The sequence below is a fragment of the Carassius auratus genome, chromosome 2 (assembly GCF_003368295.1).
Source record: "Carassius auratus strain Wakin chromosome 2, ASM336829v1, whole genome shotgun sequence".
In the NCBI taxonomy this organism is placed as follows: Eukaryota; Metazoa; Chordata; class Actinopteri; order Cypriniformes; family Cyprinidae; genus Carassius; species Carassius auratus.
The window spans coordinates 9,413,762-9,439,154 of NC_039244.1; the positions used below are offsets into that span (position 1 = coordinate 9,413,762).

At 35.2% G+C, this 25,393-nt stretch overlaps 1 protein-coding gene across 1 annotated transcript; it reads right to left on the reverse strand.

Annotated features, from left to right (window-relative positions):
- Positions 1-10,337: 10,337 nt before the first annotated feature.
- Positions 10,338-25,157, reverse strand: LOC113115015 (erythroferrone-like). The gene is made up of 9 exons (XM_026282209.1): positions 24,700-25,157; positions 23,923-24,143; positions 22,738-22,854; positions 22,345-22,459; positions 20,563-20,690; positions 20,182-20,293; positions 11,382-11,472; positions 11,189-11,267; positions 10,338-10,808 (listed from the first exon to the last, which is right to left on the reverse strand). Exons 2-9 carry the CDS (start codon positions 24,058-24,060, stop codon positions 10,710-10,712), a joined length of 879 nt encoding a protein of 292 aa, XP_026137994.1. The 5' UTR covers positions 24,061-24,143; positions 24,700-25,157; the 3' UTR covers positions 10,338-10,709.
- Between the last annotated feature and the right edge of the window lie 236 nt (positions 25,158-25,393).

Below are 25,393 nucleotides of genomic sequence, written 5' to 3' on the forward strand. Positions count from 1 at the left end.
AGAAGTCACTTTTAAAACAAGTAGTTTTCTAGTCAACACCAAATCTGTGTGAGGAATGTTTTTGCCCTTAAGAAAAACTCCTGATTGTGTGTATTCCTATTGAAATGACTGGATTTGACAGGGCAACAGAGAATATGTTTACACCTTTATTCTACACTTGATATCTGGGGCCCACTTGGGCTACACAATTGGGACCCAGCTGATTTTGGGTTAGCCCAAATGGGCTGATGATGGACCCTTGATAGGGTTAACCAGGTGGCTCCCATTTGGTGCCTACATGGGTTAGAATTTGGACCCAACTAGGTCTTATGTAGGTCTCTTATGGGCTACAACAGCTATACATATGGGCTAATATGTGTCTGTTTGGGTTACCTTATTTTACAGTAAACCTTTAAACAAACATTACATTAAATCCACTAAAATTATAAAGGTTTACAATAAACAGAAACCAGTCATTCATGCTTTTAAGCAAAGTTTATTTGGAATAATTCAAACATGGCTTATAACTTTTAAACTACATTTACAACTTTTATAAAACGTGCATCAAAAAGATTCTTTGGAGTGATTTGAACATGACCATTATAACTTGTACATTTACAACTTTATAAAACATAATTATTAAAAAAGGAAAATGAAGCTGCTGTCAGAAATTATTTGACACAACTTTTATTGTTTGTATATACTATCTGAAGACTCAAATACATTATTTCACAAACAAACATACCAACAGTACAGATGCTCACTCCACTGTCCTTTCTCTCCCAACGGCCCTTTGAAAAGACATTTTACCAACCACTGTGCCACTTTTTCACAGTTAAAACTGATCATTCTTGTTTTTTTTTAAAGATTGTATTTCCTTTTAAAAATCAAGAATATCTTGATATAGACTTACCCATCTTGCTCTCCACTATGTGACCTCGCAGAACAGTTTCCTCCTGTTACTGATTAGTCACTTACACTGACTTTTCTGCCTCTTTTCTGGTAATTTGGTAAGAGGAAAACAATGCAAGCTTCCTGTAAAACACATAAAGAGCATTAATGTGAGATTAAATTCCATATTTAAGCCCTTGTAATAAATAAGCAGTCATCTCCATTTTTTTATGTTTCAGGAAATAATGGTATTGGATATAATATTCTATCATAAACAAATGGTTTCTGTGTAAACAAGGGCACAGGGCAACATTTAAAGGAATAGTTCACACAAAAATTACATTTGTCTCATGTAATAACAAATGTCAAAATTTGTCCATTTGAAATTCTTTAAAAAATTATAATTTTTATTAGGCAATGTATAGGTCCTTTTCATTGCCATTACAGTTAAATAACTGAACATAAACATAAGACTGATAAAAATAATTTTAGAAGAAAATTTCAGACCGATTTTGCATCTGACGTCTTCATTTGTTCTTATTTTTGTATCACTTCACTTGTATTAGTGTTCGTGTCTTTAATAAAGTTTGAATTTCGTTATTTATTATAAACTGTGAGTTTTGTGATCACTACATCACAAATTAAATTACTTATCACTAAAAAAAGGCAGTACACCTGGTCCATATTCTCATAATTTGGTATATTGTTTGTCCTAGTATAGACAATTTTTTGCATTCAGTCAGACTGATTTGATTCCACTGATTTACAAAGAACAAACTCAACTCTACCCAATAACCTCTGTTTGTAAATTAATGTTGTAAATAATCTAACAGCAAATACACATACCTCATACAACCTCAAGCAGTTTGAGCCCTCGTACCTCTCATTTTCATGCCGGCCAACAAAATTTAACACCCTTGATAAGGGGTGGTCCAAAAGGAAGGCCATCATTCTTCTTGTGGCTTCATCCACAGTACTCCCGCCAATTTCTGCCACCACAGCAACATAACAGAAAACAAGATTATCATTATTGGGGAGACAACACAAAAAAATATCAGAATAACATTTCTCCCAAAATCGTGCAGCCATAGGTTATTTGATGGTGCACTGGAAGTTGTAATCTATTATGTGTATCACATCGATGATGTTTCATACTTGTAGTTCAATTGTGTTGCCTGTGCTACAAAAACATTGCAAAAAAGCTACAGTACTGTGTAAATTTCTTAGACCATCATTATATTTGTGGTTTGGAAATGGTATAATGACTCTATAGTTATATCTCAGGATTTTTATTAGAATACAACCAGAAAACAGGAACTGTATAAGCAGTATTTAAAAAAAAATTATAATAGTTTAATAAATTGTAAAAAAATAAAAATGGTGGTCTAAGACTTCTGCAAAGTACTGTAATTGAAAAAAACGTTAACATTCATTCCTGTGAACCTGCTAAATGGTTATGTCAGAACATAGCACTTGTTTCTGGAAGGTAGCTTCTAACAGTTTCTACTCCATTGCATCAACATCCGAGACTGTCCGATTACTCTCTGTAGAAGAGCAGAAAAAAGAAAAAAATGCTTATGACTTAAATCTAATTTAAGCGAAACCATTTCTATACTCATAAATATTTGTATGATTTGTAATAACACCCAAATGCAAACCGATGCAGATTTATGTAAGGCAGAAACTCCTGTTTGCATGATAAATATTAAGTATTGTTGTAATATTGTATTTTGTGAAGTGTTAAGTACAACAGCCTTATTTGTTTACTCTTCAAATCGAGATCTTTCTCAGGCTAACTTATTCAGTGTTGCCAACTTTTCAGACTACCCTAGCAACTTTTTTTTTTTTTCAAAAAGCACCTAGCAACAAATGTAGCAATTTCTAATAATTTATTTGGCTACTTTTAGCAACTTTTGAAAAGAGACTCAAATATAAAGAGCAGTCGTGACTGCAGACTTAACTCAAGATGAGCTATTTATTCATAAAATCTTAAGATTGCTGTAGAAACACAAAACAAGAATAAAGACAAAGAGTGCAGAGGTGGGGCTATATAAGGTCTAAATAGCCAGGCACAAAGCTGCAGCACTAAAAATTGCTGGCTGGATGCAGCGGCAGTAGCACACATTTCATATTTGTTTGGTAAAATTATTAAAACAACCATAAAACTCAGTGAATGTAAATTTTCAAGAATTTTTGATCTGGAAGAGACTTACCTACATCTATCAACATGTCTCAATTAAAACTGTACAGCCAGAAATACAGAAAAGAGCGGGAGTCTGTACCTGAATGTAAAGGATGGCTCAAGCCAGTAGTTGGGGATGACTGCCGAGCAAACTGTGCATACTGCAAATCAGATATGCTTGCAAAAATGTATGACATCAAAAAACATTGTACTACAGCAAAGCATATAAATAAATCAAACCCATATAACCCCGCTAAGCTGTTTACATTACCACAGCTAGTTAAGAAAGTGGATAACTTCAAAAGTGCAGAAGCTACTGTGGCAATGGCCACTGCGGAACATTGTTCACTGCTAGCATGCGACTAATTAGGTATTGCTTGTCAGATTCCTTTTCAGATTCTGTGGCAGCAAGGAACTTCCACATGCATCACGCCAAATGCACAGAAATGATTAAGGGAGTATTGGCTCCTTATTTTCTGAAAATGATAACAACAGAGGTGGGGGGTGAGAAGTTAATTCTGCTTTCGGATGAGTCGACTGATGTCAGTGTCTCAGAACACCTGGGTGTGGAGATTCGGTATTTTAGTGCTAAAAAAAGAACACTTGTGTCCACATTTCTTGGGCTGGTTCAATTGGTGGCGGGTGATGCAAAATCAGTAGGAAAGGAAATAGTTGAGTTTCTCGAAAAGTGTAACCTTAAAAAAAAGAGAATCTTCAGGGTATTGGCACTGATAATGCCTCTGTGATGACCTGGGTGCACAATGGAGTCCACAAGATTTTAAAAGAAGAATGTACTTTGCCCAATTTTCTACTCATCCGTGGTGTGTGCCTTTCTTTACAACTAGCTGTCAGTACAGCATCCAAAGAAACCATACCAAGATGTGTTGAATCCTTAATCAGGGAAAAACAACTGGTTTTTGATTTCCCCAAAATGGCAAAGCAATGTATCCCACCATTAACTGTCGTTAGAAACCCCTGCAGGTTCGTAAGTGTGTGCCACACGTTGGCTATCAATTGAGCCTGTGGTAACTTGTATTTTGGACAAAGGGGAAGAAATGAAACTCCACTTTGAGTTGACAAAGACCAGTGAGGATTGTTACATGTCAGATGTGCTCCATGCCATGTACATAAACAAGACCAACTATGTATCTTACATTTTTAAAATCAGTTGCAGTGAAGTCATTAGAGATCCGTTCAAGCTTTTGGACAATCAGGTTCACCTCTTGTCATCAGTTTGCAGCAGAGTAGTCAATGCTATGGCAAAGATTGATGTCCTGAAGGATGCCATTGATGGTCATCTCAGTCCAGCACCATATCTTGGGTAGTTTTTCAAAGAGCAAAGTCCCAACTCAGTCTTGCTCCAGAGGATGAAAAGGTTTTTTGGAGACTATGCATCAACATCTGATGTTTTTACTGCAAGCAAGGCTCCCAGACAATCTCGAAATCTTACGAAACATGGCTCTGTTCAGTGTTAAGGAAATAATAAAGCACAATAAAAGCAACACTGAAATGATAAATGTAGCTGAGCTACCAGCCCCAGACAATTGACAAAATTTAATTCAAAATCCATTCAAGAATTGTGCAAAGCTACACTGCCCTCTCCTTGCCATACTCAAAATGCAGAGGTTGAACGGCTGTTCAGCCAAATGAGTGTGGTCAAGTCAAAGTTAAGAAATAGACTGTCACTGCACACTCTTAACTCCATATTTCTTGTGTATGGACTGAAGCTGGCTGATGATACTTGTTACCAGCATAAACTACCCAATGACATTCTACAACATTTTGGCACCACCGCAGCATACAGTTTTAAAGCCATTTCGTCCTCTTCTGCTGATACCAGCTCACTGACAGAGCAGCTGGACAGTGAAGATGAAGATGATTGTCTTGATAAACTAAGAATCATCAAAGAATGGAGTTTCTGGAACTAGTGGAATCAATGGCAATGTACACTGCATTGTGAATGAAAAAATTGCCTGAGGAAACACTGAACAGCTGAGGTGAGATCTGATTTATTTCTATATGAAGTGTTTCTGTCAGTTAATCAGTCATCTTCCGTTGTCATATCCTTAAATTTTATTAAAATATGTTCAACTGTTTCAGAAAGATCACATTTAACACAAAGTCCAGACTCATGTTTTCCAATTATAAATAATGATTAATTGCCGTGTGTCCAATTCTAAGTCGAGATATTATGCTGTCTTCCTTACTGTTCCCCAAAATTCTCCTCTCATTTTGAATATTATATAAATGCTGTCCTTTATTGTCACCATCCCATTTTGCCTTATATATTTTAATATTTAGTATTTTTTAATAATCCCTTTATTTCTAATTTACTATTGGAACATTAAATTCTGTCTGAATGGTTTAATGTGTTAACATATATATCCTTGGAACATATATTGCTGCTGCTCTGTCCTGTTTCAGGATCTTTAGATCCATCTGTATGTTAATGAGTTACTGATATATATTTCTGTACTATTGAATATTTAGATTCTTGTCTGTTTTATCATTTATACTCACCAAAACCTGAAAGTCAACTACAGACATTGGGAATAACCATGGAGGAGTTACTGGCAACACATTAGTATTGCAAAATTACAAACATCACAATTACTTATTCCAATTTGATGTGCCTCATTATTTGCTTTTCATCCAAAACTATTTATATCTACATATTCATGTTTCCAACTATTTTTAATACCTTTTTAACTGGATGTATTTCTGAATGCCCTTTTATAGTAGCCCAAAATACCAATTTCAGCTACAAAATGCGAAGTTCCAGTGGCATCTCATTCATTTCAACCTGTAAAGCTAATACAAGTGAAGTTTTAAATGGTCCACAGCATACCATAATCACATTGTCTTGTTTTGTATTTTATTCACTTTATTTAACAGAAGTGCTGAGGCTATTCGATAAATCATAGTCCCATAGTCTAATGTAGACCTTATAAGTGCACAGTATATTCTTTTTAGAGACTGTCTATCAGCTCCCCAAACTATTCCCGCAAAACAACTCATTTATTCCTCTTTTACATTTATCTGTTGAATGTGTTTTGCAAATGTTATCTATGAATCCAATCAAATACCTAAAAATCGAAATTCCGTTACTTGCTCCATCGTTTGCTCATTGTTGCGAATCAGTTAAAAGGGGAAATATGAATAATAAATCATAACTAGTTATGAGTAATTATAAATATTTAGAACTGCTGTAAGTTTTTGCTTGACTGTCAATTCTAAGACCGTTAATTTCCTGGTTTAGGTAAATAACTTTCTTACTGTACCATATTACTCAGCGCTTGTAGCAAAAATCTGCATGATTAGGGTCTCCAGTTATGAGCAAACAATGAACAACCTCAAGTGTGATATAAGTAAGACTTTAATAACTACATAAACACTTAAATTAGCCTAACATACACACACTTGCATACAGTTGGCATAGGAAAAAGGGTTAAAGGTTAAGCAGTAAAGAGAAAAGAAATAAAGATCTACAGCATGTTAGTTCAAACACACCTTTGTAAAAGGTGCATATGATACTTAATGTATCAATTAATAAGACTAATTTTGATACTTTGCAAGTCTCACCAGTTTGATAAAGAGTCCTGATGCACTTTAGGGTGCCAGTAGGTCTCTGCTGAAGTGAGTTTATGAGAAATACCAGTTCGAATCAGAGGAACACAAAGAAAACAAGTAGATAGAATATAAATATATAGAAAGCATGTTTTTATTAATTATTATTATTATTATTATTAATTAATTTATTTATTTATTTATTTATTTATGAAAAACAAGTAGCCTAGCTAGAAAACGAAAAAGAGAGAGCAAGTAGAGGGTCAGGTGTATAATGAGCTATTATTAAAGACTAATAAAAGACTAATTAAAGGCACTTGAATTTATTCATGAATGAATCAGAATCTTGAGCGAATAGATTGAATAAAAGGCTTCTTTGTTAGCCTAACACAGTAACTTACCTATATATCTTTCATAAGTATCATAAATTAGGTCTATCATTTAACTTACATATTTCTGACATATTTAGGCTTAATATTACATCCTGTTTAAATGGTTAAAAAATATCAGTTGCCCCTAATGGGACAGTAAATTTCTGACACTGATAGAATCATCTCTGGTTTATCTCTAGTTGTGAGTGCAGGTATGAAGTAAATTTGTGAGATAAATATTTCATTTTTCAGATTTCATTATTAAATTAAATAATTAATTGGGATGATGTTATATCCCGATTCTTCACATAGACGACAGTCTTCTTTAGGCTATTCATTTATTTTATGTGAGAATTAAGAATCAAAAAATTCTGCTGGCAGAATTTGGAATAATATAAATCATTATAGAACTTCTGCACAAAAATCTGCAATTATGTTAAAGTCATTAGTTGTTTTCCTATCAAAACATAGTTGCTGAATATAATTTTCTAATCTCTGCCTTTCCACCCTAAAGAAATAGGCAGCAGAATTCTGCTCACCCTCCTCTAGCCAATTCTGAAGAGATCTCATAAAGGCATGGATTTACACAGCAGTCCTACTAAGCGTAGTTTAACTTCAACCCTGATACTACAGTATGTTGTCATCAGTAATTGATAACTGAAAAACAGCACAAAGCAGAAGATTAGCTGACGCTAAGGATTAGACATAACATAAGGAATAAATTAATTTGTTTTATTTGTACAGACTGTAATGTTACTGTAAAAATAATGTAAATATGTAACTTTGTAGTTTTGTACATATTTGTTTACATGTGCATTAGAACTGTTTGTAAGTGTGTATTGCTACTAGATCTTAAATTTCAAAGTACAGCCATGCAATAAAGGTGTTCTATTCTATAAATTCACTAATGAAAGTGTGTAATATATTACACTAATACAGTAATTGTCAGGTAAAATACAATTACAAACATTATTACAGTATGTCAATCATTGCCTTTTCAATTACATGGTTACCTTTAAAATTGTTATCTTGCAAAGCAAAATATATTTTGCTTGCACTAATGCACATACATCATCAAGGAACATCTAAAAACACATCTCTTCCATCTTTATTTGACCCTCAAACTCTAGCAATCTCTTTTATATCTATGTTATCTATTTTGTTTTTAAACAAACAAACACTTGACCCACTGTCACCTGCACTCTCCATTTGTTTTCTAACTTCTGTTTTTCTAATATATATATATATATATATATATATATATATATATATATATATATATATATATATATATATATATATATATATATATATATATATATATATATATATATATACTGTATATACAACACTAGCTTTCTGTATTCTCTTTCAATTCTGTCTACTTGTTTTCTTTGTATGTGTGTATATTTATGGATGTGTGTGTGTGTGTGTGTGTGTGTGCGTGTGTGTGTGTGTGTGTGTGTGTGTGTGTGTGTGTGTGTGTGTGTGTGCTCAGCCTTTGATTCAGTTTTCAGTTTCATAAAACACTTTTTGCAACAACAAAAAAACAACACTCTGTTACACACAAAAATCTAAAAGGAATTAATATTATGGCAAAAGTGTTTGCAAATGTTTGCTTTTTAGATGTGTTTGTGATATTCTGAATGCAGTGCATTGCAAATTCTGTGTGTAAAGTTGAAAAAAGAGGCAAAGATTTGAAAATGAGTGTAACAGTTGACAAATTTATGCTGGCTTGTCTCAAAGTCTTTTTTATAAACGTAAATGGGTTTGGTCAGTTAGATGTCTGCTAAAATGTTGCTAGTTGGTTGCTAGGATATTTTGGGTGGTTGCTAGGCTCTTGCTTTGAAGTTGCTGGGGTGTTGCTAGAGTATATGGTTGATAGAGTTTGTTCTGGGTGATTACAGACATTCCCATCTCTGTTAATTACAGAAAATCAAACATTGTTTTCAAAACTGATCCAGTTCCAGTGCTTTGATGTTGTATTTCTTTCTTATGTCAGGAAATTCAAATATTTGTGTTGCTCTTAAACTTGCACTAAACGTGATCATACCATCTAGCCTATTTTAATAGAACCGCATGTCTTCTTTAGTGATACAAGCTCAGAAACATTTATAACCTGTTTAAGTTTTTTATTGGCTTGGTGCTGTGATGGATATTGAAATATTTATTATTTATTTTGCATTTTAACCAGTATAGACGATTACTTAATGATATTAAAATATTTGTGAACACAACTGTGTATGTCAGATCATAAATCCCCCAAAACTATGCATGGGGGTTTGATTTTGGTGTTGCCACCCCTTTTGCCACCCTAAAAAAAAAAAATTCTAGATCTAGATAATGAAAATAAACCATATCTATGCTTGACAAGCATGATTCTTCACAATTCCTTATGAAAATAAACACTTTCTAGTTCTAATAAGTGAGATTCTGTGTAATTACAAGCAGAAACTTTTTGGTACTCCACGTAGATAATAAACCGTTTAAATCTGTAGATAAATATAAACTTTTCTCAACTTTTTGTCCAGAAAAGTCGCAGCTCCAAGTTTACTTGTATTTGTTTACAGAGCAGTCTAGCCTGGACCAATATGGTGGACTCGCTGACCTATCGCAGCAATGGTCCAAAGCAGCCAAAGAGTTGTCTCTGTATTTTATATGTCTATTTGTGCATCACCCTAATTAACTGACACAGCACTGCTGACTGAGAGATTTATTTTCTTTATTATTATGTTGTTGTCGTTGTTGTTGTTCTCTAGATATTATAGAATTGGCCATGTGACAGAAGGTGAAAGGAAAATGTCTCAGGTTGTCATTCGTCACCTTTATCATGCAGCTTTATTCCTCACAGCCTGTCTCTTATGTCTCTACATAAGATGTGTTTATTGCGTTTGACAGTGTTTTGTTGGTGCTGAGTGAGAGAGAGAAGTTTGAGACATGCTTCTCCTGAGGGGGTTACACGGTGCCAAACACAAGGTGCCATGCTTCTTTAAGGTTTAAAGGCTTTAAATCACCCTAAATGCAACCATTTTCATTTGTCCCTATTGCTAGAATTCTGAATATTGCTAGAAAAGACCTAAATAACCTGCTTCTTTTAGGTTTTTTCTCCTAAGATTTTCAAGCAAGTCCACCCCACTTACCCTGCAAATGTGGTAGTTACTCTATTATTGCCATTAATACTTCTCTTCCCTATTTTCTACAGTTATAGTTAGCAATCACAAAACATGAAAATCTTTCATACAGCAGGAAGTTTCAAATGCATGTTGAAACACTTTCCTCAGGCAGTGACAAGAAGTATTTTATTAATATAAATCTCTGTATTCGGCTAAATAAATTCCCAGAGCATGTTTCAGCATTTATGCAAGTATTTTATTGCAAATATATACAAATATCAATATCCATTTAAAAAGGAAATGCAAATAAATAAAACTTCAGCCCGGTTAATGATGGAATGCATGAACATACCACATGAAAAAATACATACACCTCTATTAACAGAGTTTAAATGTTGCTATTATATAGGAAATAAATAGCAGTGCAATCCTGCTGCCCTTTGCATCAATGGTAATACATAGAGTCTCTTGTAGGTGCTTGAAAAGTGTTGTCCCTCTTATGCAATTATTATTATTATAATATGTCCTGAATACCTTACCTAATAAAGATATGTATTTTGTTGTCATTGATAAAATGAGCTTCTTTGAAGTCTATGGTTTGTGTCCTCATACTCCAATAAGAATGCCAGAAAACAGACTGTCTTGGAGAATTGTGAGGGCTGAGCCTGTCCCATTGTCAATAAGAATAGATACATACTCTCCAGCCTGTAAAAAAAAAAAAAAAAAAAAAAAATTACCTATATTAATCACGCTTTTTGTTTGTTTTATGGGTCAACAGAATGTTTTTGATAAAGAAATATTTAAGATATGCACTCTAGCGTATCCACTTTTATTAATTGGTGTGTTGTCTTAACATTCATAATGAGTCATAATAAATGAAAAGCCAAAAAGTAAGCATCACATTTTTGACGGGGATTGACAAGATTGTCAAGGGCCCTAAAGCAGAAGATGTCCCTGTGACTGAACAAAAATAAAAACTGGGCCCAAATATTCCCAGTCACTTAATTTCTGTCAACGTTATTAGCGCAAACAATTTCTGTAATCTGTATAATTCTTGTTCAGTTTATTATGCCAGTCAGTCATACCTGTAGGTAAAGAGTCCCGGTCAGGAGAATACTGAATAGTCCCCCTGTTGCACTCACTCCAGTCACTGTTTCCAAAGATCTGCATCAATATAAACACATTAATCATGGTTTAGGGCTCATTTGCTTGACTGACTGTGAGTTAGAATAACAGTTCAAACTGTCAGTGCTATTGCTGATTATGGATCATACTAACACATTACTCTGACAAAGAGACTCTATGCATATAGAGGCCTTAACACTGTCCCTCTGCCTGGCATAAGGCTTCTTCTGAGACTCACTGGATTCTGAAAAAGAAAAAAAAAAAGATACATGATGCAGCAATCCATATTAAGCACCCGCTGCAATATTTCAATTATTAAACAGTGCTGCAAACGTTGTAAAAAAAACACTTGAAGTGCTTTAATATATTTAAAAAGTAAAGTTAAAAGATCAAATTCAGTACTCACTATATTAACATGAATATGAGAATACGAGAATAAGAACGCAATCCACTTAATGGTTCAGTGGTTTCCTTATAATGATTTTCTTTGGGAAACCATTTATGTGAAACTTATCACGTTTATATTCTGGGTTTATACAGACAGATGTGTTTTTACAGCACTGCACATTCTAAACCAATCACAAACGATTCTGTAGGGTTTATGAATGCAATGGCCAGTCACATTCAGACGAGCACTATTTTTAAAATGGATGCAAGTTTGGGCTCATCCTCCCCATGTTTTAGTCTGCTTTATTCAAAACAAGTGAGTTTTTCAATCCGATTTGCCGGAGTGCCAAGCCGCCAGCGTCTATAGTGGTTGGTCGTTCTTGAACTATTCATTCATTTTGAACGAATCTTTAATGTGACTTGGAACGAACAAGTTGTCTCGGCAAGTGATTCATTCAGTTTATTATGCCTATGACATCCTATGAGTTCTGAACTAATCAGTTTGCCTCTTTTGAGTCTTCGGGTTTTTTGAGTGGTTCGTTCATCACGTGACTGCCCTTTACTTAGCCAATGCAGTTTGAGCCAGAAAGAGAATTGATTAATTCATTACAATACTGCATTTATTGATAGATTGTAATGATATCTGCAACTGCTCAGCTCTTCATCATTAATTATGTTTAATGTGATGCTGTGTAATTTCTGGGCATGCAGGGTGCAGGTGCATATGGGCCTGGGCAGTTTGGGGGCCGGCCGAGCCCAGGGTACCTTTTAGTTCCTTGTCCGACAGCTTATCAGAGAATTCTTTTCTCTTTCTCTCTTCCCCATACGGTTACCATTACAATATTTCAGTTTTGGTTTTTAATGGCAAAGTGGTCATATTTCTTTTCATTTATTTATTAAGTTAATTTAGAAATATGTTTGGAACCTTTTATGTTTGTTAAAATAATTTTTCAGATAGTCACTTGTAATTACACTTTTTTAAATTCAAACATATAAAATAACAAATAAACAAAGAAAGAAAATGAAAAACAAACATTAGTTATTAAAATAATAATTTAACAAAAGTGTGTTTTTATTTTTTATACAATACCCCCACCCAAAAACTTGAAAAAGTGCTATCCAGTGGTACAAGTAGTTACTGAAGGCCTAATAAACATATTAATCACAAGTTTGGAGAAAGAAAATAAATGGGGACCACATTTTTTTTTTTTTCAAATTAAATCTTTTCTATTAGCGTATATCTGATTCTTTCCAAATGTAGTGTACCCGTCAACTCTGTCAGCCATAATTTAAGAAATGGAACTTCTTTTTTTCTTCCAAAACAAAAGGATACATTTGATTAACCCATATGAAACAAACTGTTGTTGTACCCGTGTAAGTCTCAAAAATTCTTCGGAAACTCCAAATATAATTAATATAGGATCTGGTTCAATAGGAATGTCGAATGTATATGTATCTGATAAGAACTTGGAGTATTTTGTTCCAAAAACTATAATTTGGGACACAAGACATAGCTATGAGATAGGCTGGCATCTAAAAACTGTCATTTGTCACACAGTGACATTCTGGAAATATTTTATTCAGTTTACACTTGAAATAATGAAGCCTATGAAGCACTTTAAGCTGAATGAGACAATGTCTTGCATTAATGGAACATCTGTGGACCAGTTTAAGACTTTGTTCCAAAAATTTCACTAGGAATCTTCTTCCCATGCAGATGTAATGTTCTTCATAGATGTTCTTTTCACCTTTTCTAAACCCATGTAGAGCAAGGAGATGGTACTACCATCTCTACGAAATCTTTCCAGAAATGTGTCCAGATACATGGGTGTCTCTGTGACATAATTAGCTATGTTAGACATCACAAATCTTGTATTTGAAGGTACCTAAAGAAGTGATTAGAAGGAATATGATATTTATCACACAGCTGCTAAAAGGAAGCAAATTTCCATTTATATATAAATTCCCTACATTTCGTAACCCTAATTTTTTCCAAAACTCAAATGCACTATCTAATATTGAAGGGCAAAATAGATAGAGTTAGCTGAGACAGAGAGCAAAAACAACATTTGGGTGAATTTGAAATGTGTCATTATTTCCAAATACGAACAGAATTCTGATTATGGGTTATGATTATAAAGTGAACTAGCAATACCTTTGGTAGATAAAAGTATTACATTAATATGGGAGACATTACTCCTGTTCACCAGCCAGTATCCCTCACCGGAGTGAAATCTATCCATGACGTCAAGGCCCTCAGCTTTGCAGCCCAATAATAATAAAGGAAATCAGGTAGGCCGAGCCCTCCCTGTAATTCGGGTTTACACAGGTGGTTTTTAGAAATCCTATGGGCTTTATAGTTCCAGACAAAAGGATCCAGGATAGAGTCCAGATTTAGGCAGAAATACAGGAATGTTCTGCACTATATACATACATTTTTGGAGAAATATCATCTCAACTGTGTTAACCCTGTCCACAAGAGATAGTAACTTGAATGCTACTAATGGGCTCAGAAATAAATATAATTACATCATCTGCATAAAACATAAATGTATTATCAGTACTTCTAGTTTTACAGCCTTTAATTCCATGTGCTGGACAAATAATGCAAACAAAAGTGACAGTGAACAATCATGTCTTGTACCTGTGTAACTCAAAACAAGAAGACATTGTTCGATTTGTGAGAATTCTTGCACATGGACTAGAGTGCAACAATTTAATCCTTGAAATGAAATTATCTCTGAGATTAAACTTCTTCAATACAGCAAATAGATAAGGCCATTCAATTTGACCGAATGCCTTCTCTTCATCCAATGACAAAATGGCTAGATCTTCCTGCAAGCCACTGGAAGAGTAAATAATGTTAAAAAAGATGCTTAAGATTAGAGGAAGAGTTATGTTTTGGTCTGAAGCCAATTTGATTTGGATGCAGCAAATTTCTAATTACTAATTTCTAATATTTTTGCCAGACTTGTTTTATCTGTATTTAAGAGTGAAATTGGTCTATAAGAACCCAGTTCCTCTTGTGTCCTTCCTTTTTTGGGGACTACAGTAATAATTGCCTCATTTAGGGAGGATGTCAGTGACTGGCCAGTGCGATCTCTCTCTCTTTTTCTTAATAACAGTGGTAACAACAAAAAAAATAGTCATTTTTGCTCATAAAGGTAAGTTTAGGCCTATACATCATGGCCTATACATCATTCAGAACTGCAAAGGGTCAACTTTTATTATTTTGCACTAGCAATATCAACAAAATGTAAAAAAAAAAAAAAAAAAAGCGCGTCCAGTTGAGGAGATGGAGAGTCAGGATATTCAAATTTATCTTTGTGACACTGACTCAGAAAACACTAGTTTATTAACAAATAATTCAAATATACTCTAACTATTTATTATTTACATTTTTTTATTTTTGTTGTTGTTTGTTTTTTTTGGTGTGTTTGCATTCAGTACAAATATAGCCTACGGCAGCATTTAAGAGCCATGTTGAAAAATATTATGATAGCACTTTATTTTACAGTCCTGTTCCTCACGTACATACTATGTACTTATTATAGTAATTACAATAACTATGTAATAACTAGGTACTAACCCTGAACCTACCCCTAAACCAAACCCTACCAAATGTAGTTACCTTGTACTACCAGAACTTTCTTAGATAAATACACTGTAAGTACACTATAAGTACATTAGTATGTATGTTATGCAACCCATAATATTTTAGGAATATAATAAACATTACGATATATTATATTATATTATATTATATTATATTATATTATATTATATTATATTATATTATATTATATTATATTATATTATATTGTGTGACGTTAATGTGAAAATTCCACCTATTCTCTGCCAAAAATGTCTGTGGCATCCAACCTGTCATTCTTCAAAGTTAACATGAAAAACAGCAATAAAACTTAAGACTTACTGTCGTTTTTTTAAACTCTGATTGATTGATTTTATGAGACATTCGTTTGTATTAAATTGTTCTTATTATTTATATAAGTTTTTTACATGCATTCAAATATTCATGTTTATTTCTTGCTGCAAATGTTAAAGAGGAAAATATCATTGATTCATGATGCCACTACTGGCGAATTATCAATCTACAAATTAAAGAGCGTAAAAATCTTGGACCCACTTTATATTAAGTGGCCTTAACTACTATGTACTTACATTTTAATTAATACTTTAGTACAATGTACTTATTGTGTACATACATGTTTTTACATTGTACTTATATTTAAAAAAAAAACTACATGTAATTACATCTGTATTTAATTTCTGAAATTACATTCATAATTACACCTTAACCCACCCTTAAACTTATCCATACCTCCAACCCTCTCCCTAACCTAACCCCATCCCACCTCAATAGCAGCAAAAGTGTTTTACAATACAATATGAACACAATAAGTACATTGTGCTTATTTTTTTATGTAAGTACATAGTAGCTAAGGCCACCTAATATAAAGTGGGACCAAAATCTTTATTTTCTATTTATTTTGTCATAAAATTAAAAGCAGGGAATTTGTAGTAACAAGCATTTATACAGCATGTGAAGCACGATCCACATAACTTTATTTACTTTACAAAAATCAACAACAAGGCCTAGGTGAAGTGAACTGAGCTGGACATTGACTTGCTATGTAATGCAGGAATAATACAAAACAGTTTCCAATCGACTCAGTCAAACATCTTATCAGAGTAAATTACAGAGACAGAGAAGCATCATGGAGTTATTTCATTCTAATAGGATAAGGATTGTGAATGTCTTGACATTTGGCATGTTTGGTAACCCATACTCGGAATTGGTGCTCTGCATTTAACCCATCCAAGTGCAAACAAACAGCAGTGAGAAGTTAAAACACCCTCGGAGCAGTGGGCAGCTATGTATCCAGCACCCGGGGAGCAACTGGGGGTTCAATGCCTTGCTCAAGGGCACTTCAGCCATGGGTACTGAGGGTGGAAGAGAGCACTGTTCATTCACTCCCCTCCACCTACAACTCCTGCCAGCACCAAGACTCAAACCGGCAACCTTCGGGTAACTAGTCCAAGTCTCTAACCATTAGACCACAGCTGCCCCTGATATTATTATAATTATTCTGGATAAATAATAATGATCCCAGCAGCTGATTGCATCGTAGACCTATATGTATTAGCCTTAGATTGCATTGTCATTTTTTACGTGTTTAGAAGTGGCAAAGTGACTGATTAATGTGCTATTATTAATGTGCTATAATTTTTTTTTTATTATATAAAAAAAAACAATACTGATCACTAATTAGACAATTACTGTAATCTAGGTTTATCTTTATTCTAAATTAATATGAATTAATATGATCTGATTATTTAAAATTATTTAAATTTGAATTATTCAGGGGTTGACTTCATAAGCATGCAGAACCTGTATAGGCCCTATGCCTAAGTTTCTGCTTATTGCTATACAAACAATAGGACACTATATTAACTATATCATATGCCCAGTTTAACAGACAAGATTTAAACCTAGTCCTAGACTAAAATACATTTTCGAGCTCTTTCAACTAAAAGCAACTCTTAACTTATCTTAATAAATAAATAATGAGATAAGTCCCCAAACAGCAAACGGACTTGGCCCACATGTGGCCTCAAGGTGGCACTGCTGACCTCCTGTCGGCAATGGCATGTACCCTTTAAACCAGAGCTGGGCCATGTGTGGCAATGACGGCACGGCGGGGATCCGGAAAAAAACATGAGGGCCGATTGATGATAGGAGGAGTGTGGCCAAGATCAGTCCAGTGATATGTGGCCCAAATCAGGCTAAGATCTGGCAGTATATTATGTGACCCATGATAAACAAGATAAATACAATATTGCATGATCATGGTTAAATAATCACAGACATTTTAATGAAGTGTTGTATTGTTAAAATGTAGTCTTTGAAATGGCAAGTCAAAACAGAATGAAACATTATCATTTAAAAATTAAGCAAATCAGTCAAGTGCATTAAACTGCACATAATTATATATATATATATATATATATATATATATATATATATATATATATATATATATATATATATATATTTTTTTTTTTTTTTTTTTTTTAATATTATTATTCTTGGTACAAATAATCTTAGAATCCTTAAATGAAAAGAAAGAAAAAGGGAAAGAGTATTTAACTGTTATCATGTAATATTTATTTGGTTTACTATGGGACACACACTGATCTATAATAGAGAGTGGGGGCAAATCATTTTTATTAGTATGCAGTCATGCACAAGCATTAAATACGTATTTTCCGCACTATAAGTCAAATTTTTTTTCATAGTTTGACTGGTCCTGCGACTTATAGTCAGGTGCGACTTATTTATCAAAATTAATTTGACATGAACCGAGAGAAATGAACCAAGACAAAACATTACCGTCTACAGCCGCGAGAGGGCACTCTAAAGCTGCTCAGTGCTCCTGTAGTCTACACTGAAGACATAGAGCGCCCTCTTGCGGCTGTAGATGGTAATGTTTTCTCTTGGTGCATGGTTCTAAATAAATGCGACTTATGCCGGCGACACACTGGATGCGTGGCTCAAGCGTCTCAGCTGCGTGGCGTGTCTGTTTTTAATTCGGCTCCCATGTTAACAGGTTAGAGCTTGCAGACTGCCTGCGTGAGCACGCGTGTCGGAAGCATTTAAAGGCAAAATCTGGCTTGAATGCTCTGTTTGAAGGGGCGTGTCTGCTGTGAGATTCAGAGTAAATGACAACTGTTGTGATTGGCTGACATCTTTGCATACGAAATGCGTATTACATGTGGAACCCCTCTCAATATATATATAATAATTTTTTTTTTTTTTACTACTTTTTTACAGCTGTCGAGATTAACGAATCGTGGAAGTGTTGATTATATAATTATTTTTTAGATCTTTTCACATCACATGTAAGGCTGCAGTGATGAGCATTGAGTAAGAGTCTGTTTATCGCGTGAATGCAGTGATCTCGTCATTATTGCAACACGTTTTCTCTCACAAAATATTTTCACCACAACTAACAGCAAACACATGAATACACCACATGAATACAGTAAGAACTTTGTTGTGCAGCATAACAGCGTCATTCATTGTAACGGCAGTTTAGGCAAGAGTGCAGATATACTTGCGATGTGTGACAGCTCCAAAAAAAAAAAGGGAGCGTTCTTTGATCGCTCTCTGTAGTTAAATCACAATTTAAATGACAGATTTGTTTAATGCTACTAAGAGAAACAACGTGAAGTCACTGGCTTGATTCACTGATGCATAAACAGTATTAAACAATTTAGAAAGAAAGTCTGTGTGAACTTGAATAATTATTGAATAATGATCACAAGTCAGGCATTAATGAACACTGTTACTCACTGTTTGTGGCGGTGTTGTCAAATCCTTATCATAAAAGTCTGTTTGTAACACCTGTGCTGACATTGCGACTGATTTATATGTAAATATTTGGGCGGGCAAAGCAGAGAAAGGAGAGGTAACATTTCTCCTTATAACGTCACAAGGAGGAGATTCAAGATCAGCCCTGTTGAGCTTGCTTTTTCTCAAAGGCAGAGAAAGATATTAAAATCTTGATATACACCGATTAAAATGTCTAGAAACTTGGGGACCATATACAGGCTAGGGGAACTCATATTAATGTTAAAAAACCTCAGAACGTGAAAATTTCATGTAATGGGACCTTTAAGATCCTCAAATGCTAACTATGCAACTCATCCTCACTGCACATTGTTTACATTTCTGCACTTCATCTGTGTAGCAGTTTCTGTGTAGCATCTCTGCACATCATATGTGTAGTAATTTAATATATTGTATATATTTTTTTTTATTACATTTTCTTATTATTATTTTTTTGCACAGTCTATAAAAATAGATTATGCCAGACCTACATTTCACAGCTTTTTGTATGTTATGTAACTTGTGAGTTACAAATAAATCTTGAATCTTGATCGTACAGCTTTAAGGTACTAATAATTACCCTTTGGGGGAGCTGCGGACCTGGAGGGCAGAGTTCATCTCCATCCTAATTCAAACAAACATACCTTTAATTTTCTAGTAATCCTGAAGACTTTGGTTAGATTTTACAGGTACGTTTGAATAGAGATGGAGCTAAACTCTACAGGATAGTGGTCCTCCAAGAACATAGTTGCCTATCTCTGTTTTAGGGGTAGACTTTTGAATTATTTTGAAGATACTGGCCAAGTGACAACCTAACCTAGACTAGTCCTAAAGGTGCAATGGTTACACATTTTGACAATGTAAGTCACTTCATCAATGGTAAGTTATTCATCAAATTCGGGAAATTTTTCAAAGTATAGAAATTCTGCTAAAGTAACCTCTGTTTAGGGCTCTGTTTTAGGTTTTAGAGCTGGTGATATTGATTTTTCTCCCTTGTATAGACACATAAACCATGCACAATGTTAAATTCAAACTAAGACTGTAACCATACTATCAGGTTAAAAATCAGCCATTCAAAAATAATTATTGGTTGTTAACTGGTCTGAATGTTGGGGGCAGAAGCACACCCCAAAACATATTTGAACCACATACCCAGTAGCAGACTAGCTGTGAGCTGATAGAACCCAGACACTGGAGCTGTGTACCGGCCACTGCTGGTGTTAAAGCCCTGTCCTCTTTGAGGGAACTGCTCTGTGTTTGAGGGCTGTGGAAAACACATAAATGAAATTACTACGCCATTGGCACTGTCTTCCATTGCCAACCCTTCTCCACTGCTTGCCAGTCTGTTTCAACATCAGCCATAGCTAACATCGCTCCTAAACCATACATCTAGAGGTTAGAGCTACATCAGACAAATGAAAGCCTAATTAAGAGTTTACATTGAAGTTCACAACTCTGGGGGTGCTACTGTATGTGACAATTATTGAAATGACTAAATTGTTTCTAGTTTGGAATGAGTTGTTTTCCACTCACATTGTTGAAGGGCTGGAGCTCCTGCAGACTGCGACGGTGGGCCAGCAGGTTGTGTTCCAGTCGGCAATGGAAAGCTGTGGCCACACGAGGGGGTTGATCGCAGAGCAGACAGTAAGTTCCTACCATCTCTGAGTGGAAAGGTAATTGCAGGATTATAAAGTTGCCATGTCAAAATCAAAAAAGAACTAATTCCCATCTATTATTATTATTTTAAAGGTTTTGGGACTTGGTGTAACCCAATAGATTAGGCACCTTCTCAGACTCAAAAACACTGAAAAAAGCCAGTGTAAAATGTTTGGGAATGTATTTGACTGACACATGGCTGCATATAAAGTCATTAAAAAATCTCACAATGAATAGAATATGTAAATATTTGGAGTGTTTGAGTGTGTGTGACAGACAGACAGACAGAGTGGATGGAAGTGTGAGGGAATGAGAATGCAAGAATGTATGAGCCTATGGCGCCACTGCACTTTTCTGTGTGAATAAGAGCCTTTATGTTTTAAATTGCTGTCAGAACAGCCTGCAGCTCACTGTAACATAGCACAAACAGACCTGTGTCTGCTTTCCTGGCAATACTCCAACACTCATTCCACACACAAACATGCACACACACACACACACAGAGAGAGAGAGACAGAGAGAGAGAGAGAATCTGGAATCCTTGGCATTCCTTGGCCAGGCCAAGTCAAATCCACGTCCTGGAAAATTACACCTATTAAGAGATCATCCCAGCCCACAATCAGACTAGCAGCCTCCACAACAAATAAACATGACAACACATACTGTTTCCCAAACATCAAGCAATGCTGAACATGACTTGACAGAGAGGTGACCAAATGTGCTGTGGGTAACACAATGAAATCGGAACTTAAGTCTGAAGGATATCCAAGAGCGGAGGTGAGAAATCAGAGTGCTGGTTCTTCAAAGCATGAACACTCTTTGGGAAGTGTCCTCTAGGTTATGTTGGCTCTTGTCTTGAAAAATATAATTTGGTCGCTGATCTACTAATGTTCTACTTTAATTCCCAGGGTGGATTTTGACATGGAGAAAAAAAATCTGTTATTAGATCAGTTCATATTTTGGTGGACAGAGTATTCAGAGTGCCATGAGAGTTGTCCGCAGGGCCTCACCATGCTTTTACCCATTCTGCTTTCCTGGCAATACACCAGCAGTCACACACACACACATGCACACACAATCTGGAATCCTTGTAATTCTTTGACCAGGCCAAGTCAAATCCATGTCCTGGAAAATTACATCTATTAAGAGATCAGCCCAGCCCACAATCAGACGAGCAGCCTCCCCAACAAATGAACATGACAACACATATCCCAAACATCAGGCAATGACAAACTAAAACAAAAAGCTGTTGGGCCATGGTAACCAACATATTCAAATGTCTTTAACAAACTTTTGAAATATGTTGTCAAAGCAGTTACTCAACACCAGTTTAACACATTTGTGCACCAGCATCTGGTGTATTTGTGTAGTGTGCATCCATCACTGAAGAAAACTATTACTTTAGCACAAGTGAACTGAATCATTAGATGGTGCATGTGTAGATAAATGGACATTTTGTATGTCTACCTTATATGATACATTAATTTTAGTTCATGGAGCTTTCTCTTTAAAAACTGATCTGAATTAAATGTGTTAAATAAGAGAGACATTCAAAATGTGTAGGGCAATGGGTCCCGATGATCAGAATTGAAAACCTCTGATCAAATGCCATTTTAACATATTGTAGTTTAATTATTAGTACCTTAAATCTAAGTATACCTTTTAGTTTGACTTGGAAGTCCTTTATCAATTCTGCATGATGAGGCAGTAGGGGGCCCGGAGGACCAGGAGGCCCCTGGGGACCAGGAGGGCCTGGTGGACCTGGAAGGCCATGCTGGACATGTAGAAAGTTTCAGGTTACATTACATAATAAGATAAAACCATTTGAAGAGGTGAACATTTTGTCACTTTCTGACATGTTGTCACATAGGCCTAATTAGTTTTATTTGTGTGTGCTGTGCTTAATATGTTTTCATACCGTTTTACCATTTTTTAGTACATCTTTACTTATTAAAGCTTTTATTCCATATTTATTCAAGCACTTATTCTATTTATTGATATTATTTATCTTTAGAATGGTGTGTAATGCCTATACATTGGATCAGAGATTACCTTGGACAGCCTTTTATTTCCTCTTGGTTTCTTATTTCCACCCTTGTTTGAGTTGTCCCTAAAGGCTATCCATGTCCTGTGGGGGCTCACGATTGTTATGTCAGAGGATACAATATCCTGTAAAAGATAAGCATATCAGAGCTTCAGCTAATCTGTATTTTACAGTGAACTCACATACTCTGCAAAGTTTATGAATGTCATTACCATATACTTTCCCCTCATTACTAACGTTTTACATACCCTAAAGTAAAATTCAGAGCATTGATTTACGAGATTGTACAGTGTCTTTTTTGTACTGCCTTAAAGCCTTGACAGGTGAACAGCAGGTGTACAGATGGTGGACAGCCTAATTGGGCTTTACCGCCGCGGCACTGTAATTGTTAAAATCATTCGCGAAACTACCGCCAGGTGGCGCAAAGGGACGGATTGCGAAATGAATGTCATTTTAAAATAAGATAAAAGAAGGAAGTAAAACAACAATAACATTATGATATAACATTGTAACATGTAAAAAAAAAAAAAAAAAAAAAAAAAAAACATAAAAAATTTACAATTTGTTAATTTCAAAATGTAGGATAGTCTTAGGCTACAGTCTACAAAACAAAAAATAAAAGAAGACCTTTACACAAAGGATCATATGCATGCTATTTTTATTAAACAGTGAATAAATATAAGGCCTATGTGTGTGTATATATATATATATATATATATATATATATATATATATATATATATATATATATATATATATATATATATATACGCTAAATGTTTTCATTTCATTTTCATTTCGGTTCATTCTTGGTTTAAAAAAAAAAATTTTCAGGTTCCATATGCAGAGCGAAATGGGAACGGTCCAGCATTTAGCAATAATTAGTATTAACTCTGTTATTATTCTTGATTTTTTCCAAACTACCAACACTTTGCATTTTTGAATTCTGCCTTATGTGTGACCAAAAATTAAGTATTATTTGTTTCAGCCGTTTTTATCGCTCTGTTGCCTCGCGCACATATTCACTGGAAACAGCAGTCGTTCACATACAGCGTTAGCACTTTGACATATTGTTAATTATGTAATTTCCATCTATACTGAAACACGCGTGAACTACACAGCCTATTTACCTCATGAATAATAGCTAAGCTTCAAATGGGTAACATCACGAATATGTGTTTCATTTGACTTACAGGGCTCTCAGTGCTGACTGTATCGTTTTCCTCTTGCAGCTCCAGACTCTTCTCACTCTCTTGTGTGGTGCAGGAAAACAGCAGTAAACTCAGCAGCAAGGCCAGTAGTGCCCCTCTTGCCCCATGCCAGAGCTTCATGCTGCAGTGTCTGTTCAGTGTAGGTGGACTTCTAACTCACTCAACTTCATTTCATTTCCAACACAGAGAGGTGACCAAATGTCCTGTGGGTAACACGATGAAAACGGTACTTAATACATAAGGATATCCAAGAGTGGAGGTGAGAAATCAGAGTGCTGGTTCTTCAAAGTATGAACACTCTTTGTGAAGAGTCCTCTAGGTTTTGGTCGCTCTTGATTTGGAAAATATAATTTGGTATCTGATCTATTAATGTTCTACTTTAATTCCCAGGGTGGGGATGGAGACATGGGAGAAAAAAATCTGTTCTTAGATCAGTTCATATTTTGGTGGACAGAGCGTTCAGAGTGCCATAAGAGTTGTCCACAGGGCCTCACCATGCTTTTACCCATTCTACCCACAGTCAGCCTGTCCACTGTGATAGCCAAGATTCCCTATGCCTCCTGACTATAGTCTAAACTCTCTAAGCTTGAGTTAGGGATGTTCAGCCTATGTGTTATAATCACCCACTATGTGTGTGTGTGTTTGTGTGTGTGTGTGTGTGTGTGTGTGTGTGTGTGTGTGTGTGTGTGTGTGTGTGTGTGTGTGTGTGTGTGTGTGTGTTAATGGTTAAAGTCTGTTGTTCAGTTGCAGTGTGATTACCTGTGATAAACCCTGTGTGTGGTATACTCTCTCTGTTGGTGGTATCTCCACGTCTTCTTTAGGTTTTTAATGATGTTTGATTGTCTTCTGCTCTCACAGTTCCTTGTGTTTATATTTTCGGTAATTCCTTCAGTGATGAAAATGTATTTTGCCAGTTGAAGTCCTTGTTGCCAGGCTCCAGTTTATTCCACATCTATTTCAATGGTCCATCAGAAAGGATCTCTCTGTTTTGAAGATCTCCTTTTCGCGCTCCACTCTTTTTAGTTTCCTCTCATACCAGACTCCTCCTCTGCTTCTAGTTTGTGCACTCCTACTGATGTCAGTCTCTGATTCTTGACCTGTCACTTTGTCTATCTTCAAGCTCCGGGTCATTTATCAGACCATCTCTCCATGCCTCTCTATTACAGTGAGGTTCCTTCTTTTGTTTTTCTTGTGTTTAGCTCAGTTAACCTTCTCTGTCAGCACTTAGTCTCTCCGTAATCCTCAGCTGCAGGGTCCTAGTGCCTCTTTTATGGGTTTGTAAAGTGGTCAGCTTTTACTCAGAGATGCTTCATCAATATGAATTAAAGGGAAATCAACTAGATTTAAAATGTCACAAATAGAAAGAAGGTAGTGTTTATTTAGACTTAATGACTAATATCCTAAATTTATGAACAGTTAGAGGGCAGAAATGTGCCTTTCAGATGTGCAGAAT

Bases quoted from the DNA above. Each gene is read 5' to 3' on its own strand.
- LOC113115015 (XM_026282209.1), bottom strand. From the start codon at position 24,060: ATGAAGCTCTGGCATGGGGCAAGAGGGGCACTACTGGCCTTGCTGCTG. The intron at 20,294-20,562 runs GTGAGTGGAAAA...TGTTTTCCACAG, and splicing joins AGCTCCAGCCCTTCAACAAT to CCCTCAAACACAGAGCAGTT. The intron at 10,809-11,188 runs GTATGACTGACT...TTTTTTTTACAG, and splicing joins CCGGGACTCTTTACCTACAG to GCTGGAGAGTATGTATCTAT.